Raw genomic sequence first — 14998 nt, 5'->3', positions numbered from 1 at the left:
CGCCAAGCCAGCTTCCCCACAGCCAGGAGATCCACTGCTCAGAGATACCCTCTCCACCTGTACCCCCTCTAAATGGTTTCCATTTGCTTCTTCCCTCTAGCCCCCGGCCCTGTCCAATTGCACCACCAAATTTCTGAGTCTCCCCATGACAAGGGGACAAAATGAAACAACATATTTAGGGACAACAAAGGAAAAGCCCATATTATCAATGCTCCAAAACCTGGCTACCTCAGGCTTGGCCAGTTATGCCTGACCAGAGAGGTGTGTCATCTACATGGCAGTCATGGCCTGTATGGGTCATAGAACTCCTGCCTTAGAGGATAGGGAGAGACTCTTGCTGTAGCAACTGTAGACACCAGTGTACACTAAACACGGAGGTGAACCTTGGTAGAAGATGGAAAAAATTTTTGGAAAAGGAGGTTTTTGGATTAGTGCTTGTGGCTCTGACTCTGTGTCTGGAAAGTAACACCCATAAATATGAGGATTTTCTGTATCTAGAGCTTGAAGACTAGCCTTCTCCAGTATTTTGTGCTCTTCCTTAAATGATCACAGTACATTCTGAGGTCATCTTTCTTCAAAAAGGAATGACCTTGCAGGCAGAGAATGTAGCTGTAGGTGGAGACTGTTACCTCATACTGTAGACTCAGATGTGTAGGATAGGCTCAGATCCAGCTGCCCAAGCTCAATTTGGAGAACATGCCATTCTTGGTACTGTTCATTCTGAACTACAGATTTCTTTGTCTACTTCTCTAAGATATCTTTCTGTCTTGTGTTTAGTGCTTAGCACACCAAACCACTGTCCTTCAATTATGATAACAGTGAATCATATCTGTGTGCTTACTATATACCACATAACTTACTATACAGCAGGTAACTCATATAAGTTAAGAATGCTTTTTTCACTTTATCATCACAACCACCTTGGGATTTTACATTTTACAGATGATCAAATGATCATTTTACAGATGATCGAATGAGTTTTCTGGAGGTAAAGTGACACTTCCATCTCCCAAAGCAACAGCTCCCAGCCAGAGCCGGCCCTCCCTGCACTCAAGACCTTGGCACAGCAACCAGAGCTGGAAAGAACCATGAGAGAAGCTTTCAATGACTTTCAATCACTTTGTCCCCCATTTTTTGTCTTCTCTCCTGCATTTTTCTCCATCTCCAGGTACAGTTTGGGATGTGGATGCTTGTCCCAACACAAAAACACTTGGGGATTCATTCCTGATACCCCAATTCATCCCGATTTTCCTCCATTTAAAGTCAGACTCACCTACCTGTTTGGTCAGAGAGAGGTGTGTTTTAAAATCCCCAAGGAAGGAGGCAGGGACTGTGCCCTCAGATGATTATTGGTGAAGGGAATTTATGCCTCATTTCAGTTTAAGAAAATGTTGCTGTGTCTCTGCCTAGGACAGGCAGCCCATTGTGGCCCTGGGTGATGAGGGAAGCCCACAGAGACCCAGGGTTTGTCACCTGTGGCTACCAGTGTCTGCAGAGCCAGAATTGAGCTAATCCTGTGAAAGGATGGGCGCTGATGGGCAGTTGTATGGTCGGTTGCTATCGGGCTTCTTGATCTCTCAAATTCCAGGTGACAAGATCAATGCATGCTTGAGGGACCCTTCCCAGCAGGGACTGGTGGCTACAAACTGGTTCAGGTGTGGAATGTCATACTACTTTACCTTTGGTTTTTCTATGAAAACCAAACAACGAAAGACAGATGAATTCAATAACTCTACCAGCGTGCAGGCAATAATTCTGTTCGAGAAAAGGGAGGTTTGTGGCTCTTCCCCACATTGGCCTTGAAAGAGCTTGGCTGCAGGGTGGCTATTATTAAAATGTCAAAAAAATGGAAGATGCTGTTGAGGCTGCAGAGGAAAGGGAACGTGTGTACACTGTTGGCCCGAGTGTAAATTAGTTCATGGAAAAAGTAATGCAGAAAGCACTTTGGAGATTTCTGAAATAATTTAAAACAGAACTGTGATTCCACCCAGCATTCCTTTACTGGGCATTTACTCAAAGGAAGATAATTGTTCTGCCAAAAAGAGTTGCTCTTGCATATCCGTAACAGCACTATTCACCGTAGCAAAGCCATGGAATCAACCTAGGTGGCCATCAGCGGTAGACTGGATAAAGGAAATGTGGTACATATACACTGTGGAATACTATGCAGCCATGAAAAGAATGAAATCATGTTATTTGCAGCAACATGGATGGAGGTGGAGACCATAATCCTAAGCAAATTAACATAGGAACAGAAAGCCAAATATCACATTCTCATCTATAAGTGCGAGCTGAGCATTGGGTGTACATGGGTATAAAGATGGGAAGAGTAGACATTGCAACTACTAGAGGGAAGAGAGAAGGAGGGTGGAAAGGGCTGAAAAACTACCTATTGGGTGCTATGCTCACTGCCTGAGTGATGAGATCATTTGTGCCCCAAACCTCAGCATCACACAATATACCCATGTAACAAACCTGCACATGTACCCCCTGAATCTAAAATAAAAGTAGAAATTATTATTTTTTTTAAATGGGTCCTGGGCCAGTAGCAGTAGCTCATGCCTGTAATCCCAACACTTTAGATTACTTGTGGTCAGGACAACAAAACCAACCTGGCCAACATGGTGAAACCTTGTTTCTACCAAGAATACAAAAAAAAAAAAAAAAATTAGCTGGGCATGGTGGCAGGTGCCTGTAATCCTAGGTACTTGGGAGGCTGAATCACTTGAACCCAGGAGGCAGAGGCTGTAGTGAGGAGAGACGATGCCACGGCACTCCAGCCTGGCTGTGGTGATTCAGAAGGAGGTTTTGTGTGAAGGCTGAAATGGGGGCTCTTCAGAGCCTCTGTGGGAAGGAGGGCATAAGCCATGGTGGTGGACAGAGTTGCAGCTTTCTGCTTCTTTGCCCTATTGTCTGGACCCACAGGTGAACAGTAGCAGCCTCGATCCCGACCACACACTCTGGAGACCTTCACATCTCATGGTTCCATGTGAGCAAATGGACTGGGAAAGCTGTGTGGCCTGAGAACATGCAACCACATGGCCTGCCTCTCACTCAGTATTTTGTCTTGGATTTTGAATAAGCATTTTTTTGCTTCTTAGGTGTTTTTGTTGGTAGTGGTAGTGGTTTATTTTACACTGAACACTTGGAAGAAATGCCATGGTTATCTGTGATTTTCATGCCCTGTTTCTGCTGACAACCCTTCTGAGTGGGGTGACTCACTCTCCTGTGTAAAGAGTCTATGTGGCCCAGGTAGGAGGTGGAAGCAGGCGTCTGGAGGCCATTGGTATACTTATGTCTGTCTCTTGGCTTCAGGTAACCAGCTGGGCTTTGATAGGAATGATCTGAATGGAGACAGAAAACAGTGGAAACTAACACTCCCCGCCCAGTCCTGCTTATATGAAGCATTTGGTTCTTCCCTTGACTCTTGAGTGATGATGACATTCAGACGGGATACTGACATTATGGTAAGAAAGGGAAAAAGTGTAAGTTTCTTCTCTATTTGACTACTGTATACATTTCTCCATAAGCCGACAAACTCAAGGCTGTAAGGTGAACTAGGGTCTGCGTTTGGATTCCATAAAAACCAAATCCGTGTTGAACAAAGGGATGTTTTTATGCAGTGACTTTCTGGGTAAACCGTGTGTATCTGTCATTGTGTGTGAGCCCTGAGCCCTGTTTTCCTCTGAAGGTAGTAAGTGGTAGCCGTCTCCTCACATGAATCACATCTGGAGCACAGAGGCCCTCTTAAGGTAATTGATCTGACACATTTACTGTTTACCAAACACTGTCTGATGCATACTTGGGTGTATTCCACAGCATGTGGACTGTGGTCCCCTGTGTTTGCCAGGAATGCTATGCTCCATGTAGAGGTTTTACTCTACTCATCACTGCAGTTTGCACGCTCCTTCACGGACACTTGGAGACCTGTGCTCTGTTCCCTGTAACTGGAAGTGTGCTCTGAACTTGTCTGTCTCCCTTGGCTGTTCTTGGCCCTTGGTACCAGCTCCCTGGGGTGTCCACAAGCACTTGGGACAGAAGGTGAAGGTGGAATTTTAAAGAGAAGTTTGCTTGGATCTTCAGTGACAACCTTGACAAGCTATGGCCCGAATATGGGCCCTCTCAGAATTGTCAGGAGGAGGTTTTGCAGGTGCCACAGGTGCAACGGGCCCTGCCTCCCTCTGCTGCGTCCAGTGGGTGCAAGCCAGCCAATGTGTGGCCAAAGTGGCTGGACAGTGTCACAGCTTTCAGATGTCTTTCCTTCTACCTTTTTAAAAGAGTCCCAAATAACTCACTTGAAGTGTTTCAATGGCAAGCAAGTTTTATGAAAATGAATACTTCCTCAGTTAATTGACCAAATGGGTGAATTCTGACCCTCTCTAGTTTCTTTCCCTGGTCATAGTCATAGTGGGGAGATGGTGTTGGCTGTGGGATTCACTGCAGCGTCCTACCCCAAAGGCAAAGAAGATGAAAATGAAGAGTGCAGAGCTGGGCTTGATTCCCAAGTCACAGTCAGGCTCCCGCTATGGTAGGCGGGACATCTCTCTAGCTGCTCACAGAGATGGAACTAGGGAATTGAGGGAAGAGTTAGGGGCCAGGGAGATTTACTTGAGTCTGATTTTCCAGGTGAATGGGAAGGGGGGCTTTGTCCAGGGTTTGGTGCTGACACATTCTTGGTAGAGGCACGTCATCACCAATGGCATTTGTCGTTGTTGTATGTTAGCAATAAGATTCAGCTGGTCAGATGTTTTGGGCCACCTTGAAGATGCTGACACATTTTCTGTGCTGTGATTGTTCTGAAGGCAGAGTAGCTGTAACCACTGTGAGAAGCCCAAATAAAAATCAATACCCCCTGCCAAAGACCACCGTTCTGAAACACACTTTTCTCTAGAAAACAGTGCCCCCCTTTCTCCCAAGCTTCTTATTTTTGGATTCCATCTCTTTGTACGTGCTAATCTAGTCTACCATGGAACACATTTTGGGAGCCGGGGGCTCTGCCTACCTTTAAGGGGGACTGTCGTGTCTGACCTGAGATTGGAGGATGCTTTCCAGTGTGAAGGAGTGTGAGGGAGCAGGCACAGACACAGTGAGAACAGGGTCATTTTATTGGTATAGAGACTGCAGAGGGACCGGGGGCTTTAGCTGTTTGCAGCTATGGTATTCTTAATCCAGGTCAAATAGTTGTAGACCTTGGTGTAGACTCCAGGCTTGTTCTTCTGGGCACAGCCATCGCCCCAGGAGACAATTCCTTGGAGCTGTCCGTTGGAGACAACAGGGCCACCAGAGTCACCCTGGGGTGAAGAAGGTACAAGTTGTATGGAGAGATAGAGGAGGAATATAGCTATATTTACTCTGAACCTTAAAAGACCCCTTTCCAGCCAGCTCTGTGACTCCACGTCCTTCTCATGGTGGCCCATTCTCTGTTCTTCCTAAGCAGACTGCATGCAGCCCAAGGGAGCCTTCCTCACTTCTCCCTGGGGGCACCACAGGGAGCATCCTTAGCCCCACCACCTTGGGAGTTCAAATCTTTTTCTCGGGTGGGGCCTGGGTATCACTGGGAGCCTCTGCATGGGAAGGGTTGTTCCAATCACCTGGCAGGAATCCTTGCCTCCCTCAAGGAAGCCCGCACAGAACATGTTGCTGGTAATCCTTCCAGGGTAGGAGGCTTCACACTTAGCCTGGGTCAGTACAGGAGCTTCCAGGCACTGCAGCTCATCTGGGTAGTCGGCTGTGAGGATATGGAAGAGAACAAAGAAAGTCAAAATGTGGGTCAGGCTTTAGAAGGAGACAATAATCTAGGATGGAACATTGAAGAGGAACATTGCCTCTGGGGAGGACTCCAAAACATAAGTCCTGGAAAGGGATTCTGGTTTTAGTTCCCAGAATGATCACTGTTGAACCCCTCCAAGATGTGATCATTGCAAGTTCTCCATTTGTCCTGTCTTTTGATTTTAGGAGTCAAGTCCTTGAGACTTTGCATCCTCTGGTGCCCTGTGCAGAGCCTGTGTATTATGGGCACTAGAAATGCATCTTAACCCTGGAGGCGAGAGGATTTAAGTTAAGGGGCATGCTTCATTCTGGAAATTGTGAGGATGGAGGGAAGTAGAAGGACAAAGGGTGCCACTCACCACCAGAGCTCAGAGTGTTGCCCCAGCCAGAGATGAGACACTTGGCGCCAGCAGCTGGAGGGGCGGTGGGCAGAGAGATGGTGGACACACGGGCATTGATGACGGCAGGTGAGGAGAGCTTGATCAGCAGGATGTCATTGTTCAGAGTATTCCTGTTATAATTGGGGTGGCGGATGATCTTGGCTGCATTGATGAACTGCTCAGTTCCCTCCAGGACTTCGATGTTGTGCTCTCCCAGTCTCACCTGGATGCGGCTGATGGACAGGGAAGGCGTGGTGAAGACCTTCTCTCACAGCCGGGGCACCCATCCCACCTTCCCCAGGGTCCTTAAGCTCCCTGCTCGTGGACAACCCTGGAGGGATCAGGTGGGCTGTGTAGCCATATCACATGGGCAGTAGAGGGATGTGGGTCAGTGCAGGTGTGACACCCAGGACCTTTCTGCTTCAGAGGTTGGTGGTAGTGAGGTGGGGAAGAGGCAAAGGGATCCCAACGGAGGCTGCTCCTCAACCAGCCTTCGCAGTCTCTTTCCCACAATCTCCACAGTCACTAGCACTGTGGGCACAAGGAGCTCCTTGTAGTTTTCCCAGCATTCTTCACCCCAAGTCTTTGCTAACTGTGCACAGTGCCTGTTCCTCCCTCCCTTCTTGGCCTGGTGAGCACCACCCTTCTGTGTAATCTAATCCAAGGGTAGCCATAGTATTAGTATCTCCTGGGAACTTGTTAGAAATGTAAATTCTTGGGCCTTACCCCCACCTACTGATCAGAACCTTGGGGATGGGACCCAGTGATTTGTGCCTTAACAAGCCTGCAGGTGTTTCTGGTGCATACTCAGGTTTGAGAGTTCTTTGCCTAGGCAGAGTTTCTCAGCTCTGTCTATGCACTCTACAGTTACCAGAAGTAGACTGTTATATACTCAGATATTCACACCCTCTTTCTGAAAATTTTGAGTTAATTGCCCTGGGATGGGACAGAGGCATTAGTATTTTTGAACTCTTTCTTAGGTGGCTTTATTGTGTAGCTAACCAACAAAAGGTACTTGCCTGCTTTTCTCACTAGCTCTGACCACCCCAAGATCATCCCTGCCTGCTTTTATGACCACAACCCTTGCTGTTTCATGGATTTGCCTGGGTGTGAGAGGTTCCTGTCTTGTGTTCACTCTCTGCTCTGGACAGTCAGCTGCTGCCAACAAGTTTTCTTCTCCACCACCTCTCCCCTCCATCTTACCCAGCCTCAGTATTTCTCTGGGCTGAAGCCATGCTCCACCAGGCAGCCTGGCTTGGAGCTTTGCCGTCAGGGGCCCCACACTTACGTCTTGTAGCAGTGACCTGCTGATACCACCCACTGGTTGTTAATGAGGGAGCCACCGCAGAAGTGGTAGCCAGAATTCAGGGACACCTGGTAGGGGAGAGAATTCTTCCCACAGGTGTAGCCCCCAACGATCTTGTCATCATCGTCAAAGGGGGCAGCAACTGGAGTGGAGACGGAGGGGAGAAGGCAAGTCAGTAGCATGTTAGGGGTGCTGCTCCCAGCCTGCAGTTGCTTCCTTCTAATTAGAAATGGTTCACAAGCACAGTGACGCTAGGCAAGGAAGGGAGCGCAGCCACCCATGGTGAGCATCACTGGATGTGTCTCCCAAGTCTCTGTGTCTCCAGGGCACGTTGCAAGGTACCCAGTGGGGCTCAGACCTCTCCTGGGGTCACTAGGCTGAGGTTGCAAGGAATGTCCTCACAATGCTTTCAGTGGGATAGGAGTTGGGATGTGATTGTCTCACCCACTGAGTGCTTCTCTCTTTTATTCATGAGCTGTGTACTTTTCCTGGCTATTTGAGTCCTGGATTGTCAGGATACTTTGGCCAAGCTAGGAAAACCCCCTGGCTGTGGAGAACTTGCCGTGACCAGCTTCCCCCATAGCTCAGATCTGTGCAGTTAGGGCCGCGTTTAGGGCAGCCCCCAGGTTCACTTCGACAGAACAAGGGTAGATGTTGTTATTGGCCAATAGTATAGCAATTCTTAACCTTGGCTGTATGCCTGGAAATATTAAGAATCACCTGGGATGCTTAAAAGCCCAGAACACAAGCTGCCCCCCCGACAAATGAAGTTAGAATGTCTAGAGCTGAGTCTCTGGCATGAGTAATTTTTCAACCTCCCCACGTGCATTCGAGGTTAAGAGCGACTCTAGTGGTGCTATTGTGGTGCTGTAGGAGCTGAGTCTGAAGCCTGCTGCTTCATTTCTTGGGCCAGCCCCACCTGACCTCCTTTCCTAGCTTTTCCAACCACAGCTCGGATATAGATGTACAACAGTGGTGGGAGTGAAATCAGGGAGAAGTTGAAACAGGAGAGCCTTAAAGAGAGCCCATACAGGATGGGAACTAGAGATGCCATATGGAGGAAATAGAATATCAGAGCACAGTCAAAAGGGGATAGGTAGCAAGAATGGAAGGGCATGTGTCTGCCAGGAGATGGTGTGCGTGGAGCCTAAGGCAGGGCATGATACTCACCAGCAGCTCCCACAAAGGTAAGGATCAGGAGTGGATTCATGGCAGTAGAAAGTGCCTGACTGGTGGTGGAGGACCCATCTTTATACCTCCCGAGGATTGGGAGAGGAGGTGTCTGTGAGGTGAAGGTCACCACTCCTCTCAGCACAAACACACCTGCAGCTTCCCAGGGTCTTGCATCAGCTCGGCTATGTTTGGCCACTCTGTGGGTTTGTGATTTAAAAGTGATAAGGAAACTTGCCTTCTGAGAGGAGAGAGGGTGATTGGCTGTTTCCTACAAGGATGGTGAGATGGGGAAGACAGGGAAAACCAAGCCCCGGATCACACAGCTGGGCTTTCTTAGGCCCAGGAGATGAGGCTTAGAAGGAGGGAAAATGGCCTCGCTATTTAGGAATCCTTTTATCTATTGGGGATGTATTTAATGTTCTTAAGGAAGGACAAGCGTTGGTAACAACCTTGGCTTTTCAGTGTCCTGGAGCCCCCAAGAGAGGAGCAAAGTCTTATCTAAGGCTCATTCCTGTGAAAATGAAGATGCTTCTCTCCAGTCAGTGTGCAGGAAGGTCAAATCCAAGACTTTGGGAACAAGAATTCCAACACTAAGGGATAAGGGGAAGGGAGACTCACATTTCATAGGATTCTGGGCTTCCAGATGGCTCTCCTTCCTACCAAGGCTTAAGGATGGGAAGTGTTGCAAAGAAGGAGGGGCACAGGTTAGTTAGGTTGCTCAGTGCATCTGGAGGATGGAAAACCGATAGCACACTCCTCCCGTTCTTCAATGTGAAGACATTTGTCTGTCTCATGTGCATCGTGTCATAAGTTCTTTTCATGCAGCCTCACGGTTGCCCTGGCAAGCTGCACTCAGGGCGATGCAAACTGACCCACCTGGTCAGGGCTGTCAGCCTGAACCACAATGGCATGCTAGAGTTTCGACCATGATCAATCTGGGTTATGATCTGATCTGAGAATCAGCAGTAGGTAGAGATTACATGGTAAATGGGTCACATATTGGGTTCAAAAAAGAAGATGTGGAGGGACGGATCTAGAATTTTCTATCTTAGATGCTGTGAGATTATGCTGGGCTCAGTACAAAGTGAATCTTCCCAGACAATATCCTGATTTGGACCCTAGCAAGGTTGCTAAGACACAGTTGTGTAATTGACTGAGGCACAACTTGGCCAGAGCAGTGTGGAGATGGAGATGCTGTCTCCGCTCAAGTCTAACGATGTAAGAAAAGAAGAAGCTTCCTTATGAGAGTGCTTTCCCTTCTTAGCAACTCAGAGCTCGGGTTGGTGATGGGCAGGAGTGAGCAGGGTTCAAGTTTGAATTCTTTGAAAGGTAAAAGAAGGAGAGATGTCCTGGAGACGGTGAACAAAATGAGCAAAGCTCAGAAACTTGGTGGTGAAATTGGACATGGCCAGGGGGATAGAGGGAGGAAGCAAATGGAAACAAGAGGGAATTGGAAAAAATGCCAAAGTGGGACCCATGGAGTTGAGAGGACACACAGAGTACCTTTGAGTTCAGCTCCTGCCATGGCCACCGAGCCAACTTCTCCACAGTCAGGAGACCCACTGCTCGGAGACCCTCTCTCCACCTCGTACGTCCTCTAATCATGGATGGGCTCATACCTAACACTGCTATATTTAGATGGTGCATGGTGCCTGACAGCTTTAGAAGAGTTTTCACGTAAGCAACCGTGGTACATTGTTTTCGTTTTGGTGACTTTCACAGTTTAACTTCCCACAGACATACTAATTGTGATTTTTGCAGAGCAAAAGTGTTTCCATTTATAGAGGAAGACAATGAGATTCAGAATGATTCTGTCTTGCTAAGAATACAGATCTTGGCAGAGCTGACCATAAGATCAACAAGCCGTGGAGAGCATTGTGAAGTGTGGGAATTGCTGCAGGTGGCATCTAAAAGGAGATTTATTGAGGATCAAGGCACAGGTCCCCAGAGGACAAACCGTACATCTGATTCCTTCCTGGTGCTTTTCTTCCTGGCAGAAATAGATGATTGAATTCATCTTTCTCCTGGCACCTTGTCTCAGAGCCTTACCTTGCCACAGTTCCAGAGCCATCCAGGCCATGACTGCCATGTAGATGACACACCTCTCTGCTCATGAATAACTGGCCAAGCCTGAGGTAACCAGGTTTTGGAGCATTGATAATATGGACTTTTCCTGTGTTGTCCCTAAGCATGTTGTTTCATTTTGTCCCCTTGTCATGGGATCTTCACAGAACTCCTGCCTTAGCGGATAAGGAGAGATTCTTGCTCTAGCAAGTGTAGACACGATACCAGTGTGCACTAAACAGGGAGGTGAACCTTGGTAGAAGATGGAAAATGTGTTTGGAAAAGGGGATTTTTGGATCAGGTGCTTGTGCTCTGACTCTCTGTCTGAAAGGGAACACCCAAGAATATGAGGATTTCTGTATCTAGAGCTTGAAGACTAGCCTTCTCCAGAATTTTGCGCTCTTCCTTAAATGATCACAGTATATGGTCAGCTTTCTTCAAAAAGGAATGACCTTACAGTCAGAGAAGACAGCTATAGGTGGAGACTGTTACCCCGTACTATAGACTCAGATATGTAGGATAGGCTCAGATCCAGCTGCCCAAGCACAATTTGGAGGACATGTCATTCTGGATCCTGTTCATTCTGAACTATAGATTTCTTTGTCTACTTCTCTAATACATCTTTCTGGCTTGTGGTTAGTGCTTAGCACAGCAAACCACTGACCTTCAATTATAACAGTGAATCATATCAGTGTGCTTACTATATACCATGTAACTTACTATACAGCAGGTAACTCATATAAGTTAAGAATATTTTTTCATTTTATCATCACAATCACCTTGGGATTTTACATTTTAGAGATGATGAAATGATCATTTTACAGATGATCAAATGAGCTTTCTGGAGGTGCAGTGATTCTTCCATCTCCCAGAGCAGCAGCTCCCAGTCAGAGCCGGCCGTGCCTGAACTCAATACCTTGGCAAAGCAACCAGAGCCAGAAAGAACCATGGGAGAAGATTTCAATGACTTTCAGCAACTTTGTCCCCCTTTTTTTCTCGTTTCCTCTCCTGCATTTTTCTCCATCTCCAGGTACAGTTCTGGATGTGGATGCCTGTACCAACCCAAAAACACTTGAGATTCATTCCTAATACCACAATTAATCTCGATATTCATCCCCCTACCTTTAAAATCAGATCTCACCTACCTGCTTGGGTCAGAGAGATGTGTTTTAAAATCCCCAAGGAAGGAGGCAGGGACTGTGCCCTCAGATGATTATTCGTGAAGTGGATTTATGCTTAATTTCAGTTTAAGAGAATGTTGCTGTGTCTCTGCCCAGGACAGGCAGCCCATTGTGGTCCTGGGTGAGGAGGGAAGCCCACAGAGACCCAGGGTTTGTGACCTGTGGCTGCCAGTGTCTGCAGAGCCAGAATTGAGCTAATCCCTTGAAAGAATGAGTGCTGATGGGCAGGTGTATGGTCGGTTGCTATGGGGCTTGTTGATCTGTCAAATTCCAGGTGACAAGATCAACGCATGCTTGATGGGCCCCTTCCCAGCAGGCTCTGGTGGCTGCAACCTGGTTCAGGTGTGGAAGGTCATACTACTTTGCCTTTGGTTTTTCTTTGAAAAACAAACAATGAAAGACAGATGAAAACGAGAATTCTACCAGTGGGCAGGCAGGAATTCTCTTCTGGAAAAGGGATATTTGTAGCTCCTCCCCATGTTGGCCTTGAAAGAGCTTGGTTTTGGCGTGGCTATTATTAAAATGTCAAAAAAATAGAAGACGCTGGTGAGGCTGCAGAGGAAAGGGAACACTTATACACTGTTGGCCAGAGTGTAAATCAGTTCATGGAAAAATTAATGCAGAAAGCAGTTTGGAGTTTTCTGAAATAATTTAAAACAGAACCAGCATTCCACCCAGCAATTCCTTTAGTGGGCTTTTATCCAAAGGAAAATAATTTTTTTCTGCCAAAAAGACACATGGTCTTGCATATCCGTCACAGCACTATTCACAATACAAAGCCATGGAATCGATCTAGGTGGCCATCAGCAATAGAATGGATAAAGGAAATGTGGTACATATACACCATGGAATACTATGCAGCCAAGAAAAGAATGAAATCATGTCCTTTGCAGAAACATGGATGGAGCTGAAGACCACAATCCTAAGCAAATTAACATAGGAACAGAAAACCAAATATCAGGTTCTCACTTATAATTTTGAGCTGAGCATTGGGTACACATGGATATAAAGATGGGAACCGGAGACACTGCAACTACTAGAGGGAAGAGAGAAGGAGGGTGGAAAGGGCTGAAAAACTACCTATTGGGTACTAAGCTCACCGCCTGAGTGATGAGATCATTTGTGCCCCAATGCTCAGCATCACACAATATACCCATGTAACAATCCTGCACATGTAGCCGCTGAATCTAAAATGAAAGTTGAAATTATTATTATTTTTTTAAATGGGACCTGGACCAGAAGTGGTGGCTCATGCCTATAATCCCAAAACTTTGGATCACTTGAGGTCAGGAGTTCAAAACCAGCCTGGACAACATGGTGAAACCATGTCACTACTTTAAAAAAAAAAAAAAAATTAGCTGGGCATGGTGGCGCGTGACTGTAATCCCAGCTACTTGGGAGGCTGAATCACATCAACCCTGGAGGCGGAGGTTGTAGTGAGCAGAGATCATACCACGGCACTCCAGTCTGGCTGTAGTTGAGCAAGAAGGAGATGTTTTGTGTGAAGGCTGAGGTGGGGGCTCTTCAGAGCCTCTGTGAGAAGGAGGCCCTAAGCCATGGCTGTGGACAGAGTTGTGGCTTTCTGCTTCTTTGCCCTTTGATCTGGACCCACAGGTGAACGATTCCAGCCTCGATCCCGAGCACACACTCTGGAGACCTTCATATCTCACTGTTCCATGTGAGCAAATGGACTGAGAAAGCTTTGTGGCCTGAGAAAATGCAGCCCCTTGACCTGGCTCTCACACAGCATTTTCTCTTGCATTTAGAATAAGCTTTTTTTTTTTTTTTTTTGCTTATTTTGTATTTTTGGTGGTGGTGGTAGTGGTTTATTTTACACTGAACATTTGGAAGAAATGTCGTGGTTACTTGTGATTTTCATGCCCTGTTTCTGCTGGCAACCCTTCTGAGTGGGGTGACTCACTCTCCTGTGTAAAGAGTCTAAGTCGCCCAGGTAGGAGGTGGAAGCAGCCGTCTGGAAGGCCATTGGGATCCTTATGTCTGTCTCTTGGCTTCAGGTAACCAGCTGGGCTTTGAAAGCAATGATCTGAATGGACACAGAAAATAATGCAAACTAACACTCCCCACCCAGCCCAGATCTGTTTATACGAAGTGTTTGGTTCTTCCCTTGACTTGAGTGATGATGATATTCAGAAGAGGCATTGACATTATGGTAAGAAAGGGAAAAAATATATCTGTTTTGTCTATCTATCTACTTTATATGTATCTCTACAAGCAGACAAACCCAAGGCTGTAAAGTGAACTAGGGTCTGAGTTTGGACTCCATAAAAACTAAATCCATGTAGAACAAAGTGATGTTTGTATGCAGTGAATTTCTGGGTAACCCAGGTGTATCTGTCCATTTTGTGTGAGCCCTGAGCCCTGTTTTCCTCTGAAGATAGTGAGTGGTAGCCGTCTCCTCACATAAACCACACATCTGGAGCACAGATGGCCCTCTCAAGGTAATTGATAGTAGACATTTACTGTTTACCAAACAAGTGGCTGATGCATACATGGGTGTATTCCACAGCAAGTGGACTGCAGTCCCCTGTGTTGGCCAGGAATGCTGTGCTCCATGTGGAGGTTTTACTCTACTCATCACTGCAATTTGCACGCTGCTCCGTGGACAGTTGGAGGCCTGTGCTGTGTTCCCTGTAACAGGAAATGTGCTCTGAACTTGTCTGTCTCCCTTGGCTGCTCCTGGTCCTTTAAACCAGCTCCAGGGGTGTCCACAACCACTTGGGTCAGAAGGTGAAGGTGGAATTTCAAAGAGAAGCTTGCTTGGATCTTTGGTGACAAACTTGGATGAGTTACGGCCCCAACATGGGCCCTCTCAGAATTGCCAGTAGGAGGCTTTGGCAGGTGCCACAGGTGCTGCGGAGCCTGCCTCCCTCTGCTGTGTCCAGTGGGTGCAAGCCAGCCAATGTGTGTCCAGAGTGGCTGGATCATGTTATAGCCCTCAGATGTCTTTCCTTCCACCTTTTATAAAGAGTCCCAAGTAACTTGTAGTGTTTCAAAGGCAAGCAAATTTTATGAAAAGGAATCCTTCTTCAGTTGATTGATCATATGGGTGAATCCTGAACCTCTCTAGTTTCGTTCCCTGGTCGGAGTTGGGAGCTGTTTGTAGC

The 14998-nt window shown here is 46.9% G+C and overlaps 1 protein-coding gene and 1 gene segment (V, D, J or C); both read right to left on the bottom strand.

Moving 5' to 3' along the window:
- The window catches only part of LOC102137723 (T cell receptor beta constant 1-like), a 266137-nt gene that overhangs the window by 43762 nt on the left and 207377 nt on the right, over positions 1-14998 (bottom strand).
- On the bottom strand, positions 5098-8665 carry LOC102127372 (serine protease 1). Its single transcript, XM_005551013.4, has 5 exons — positions 8626-8665; positions 7438-7597; positions 6129-6382; positions 5592-5728; positions 5098-5291 (listed from the first exon to the last, which is right to left on the bottom strand). The coding sequence occupies exons 1-5, from the start codon at positions 8663-8665 to the stop codon at positions 5139-5141; spliced, it is 744 nt and encodes a 247-aa protein (XP_005551070.1). The 3' UTR covers positions 5098-5138.

This window comes from Macaca fascicularis, chromosome 3, assembly GCF_037993035.2.
Source record: "Macaca fascicularis isolate 582-1 chromosome 3, T2T-MFA8v1.1".
Lineage (NCBI taxonomy): Eukaryota > Metazoa > Chordata > Mammalia > Primates > Cercopithecidae > Macaca > Macaca fascicularis.
This window is presented reverse-complemented; position numbering and strand designations above follow the sequence as displayed.

Bases quoted from the DNA above. Each gene is read 5' to 3' on its own strand.
- LOC102127372 (XM_005551013.4), bottom strand. From the start codon at position 8,665: ATGAATCCACTCCTGATCCTTACCTTTGTGGGAGCTGCTG. The intron at 5,729-6,128 runs GTGAGTGGCACC...ATATCCTCACAG, and splicing joins CAACACTCTGAGCTCTGGTG to CCGACTACCCAGATGAGCTG. The intron at 5,292-5,591 runs GTGATTGGAACA...TCTTCACCCCAG, and splicing joins GAGGCAAGGATTCCTGCCAG to GGTGACTCTGGTGGCCCTGT.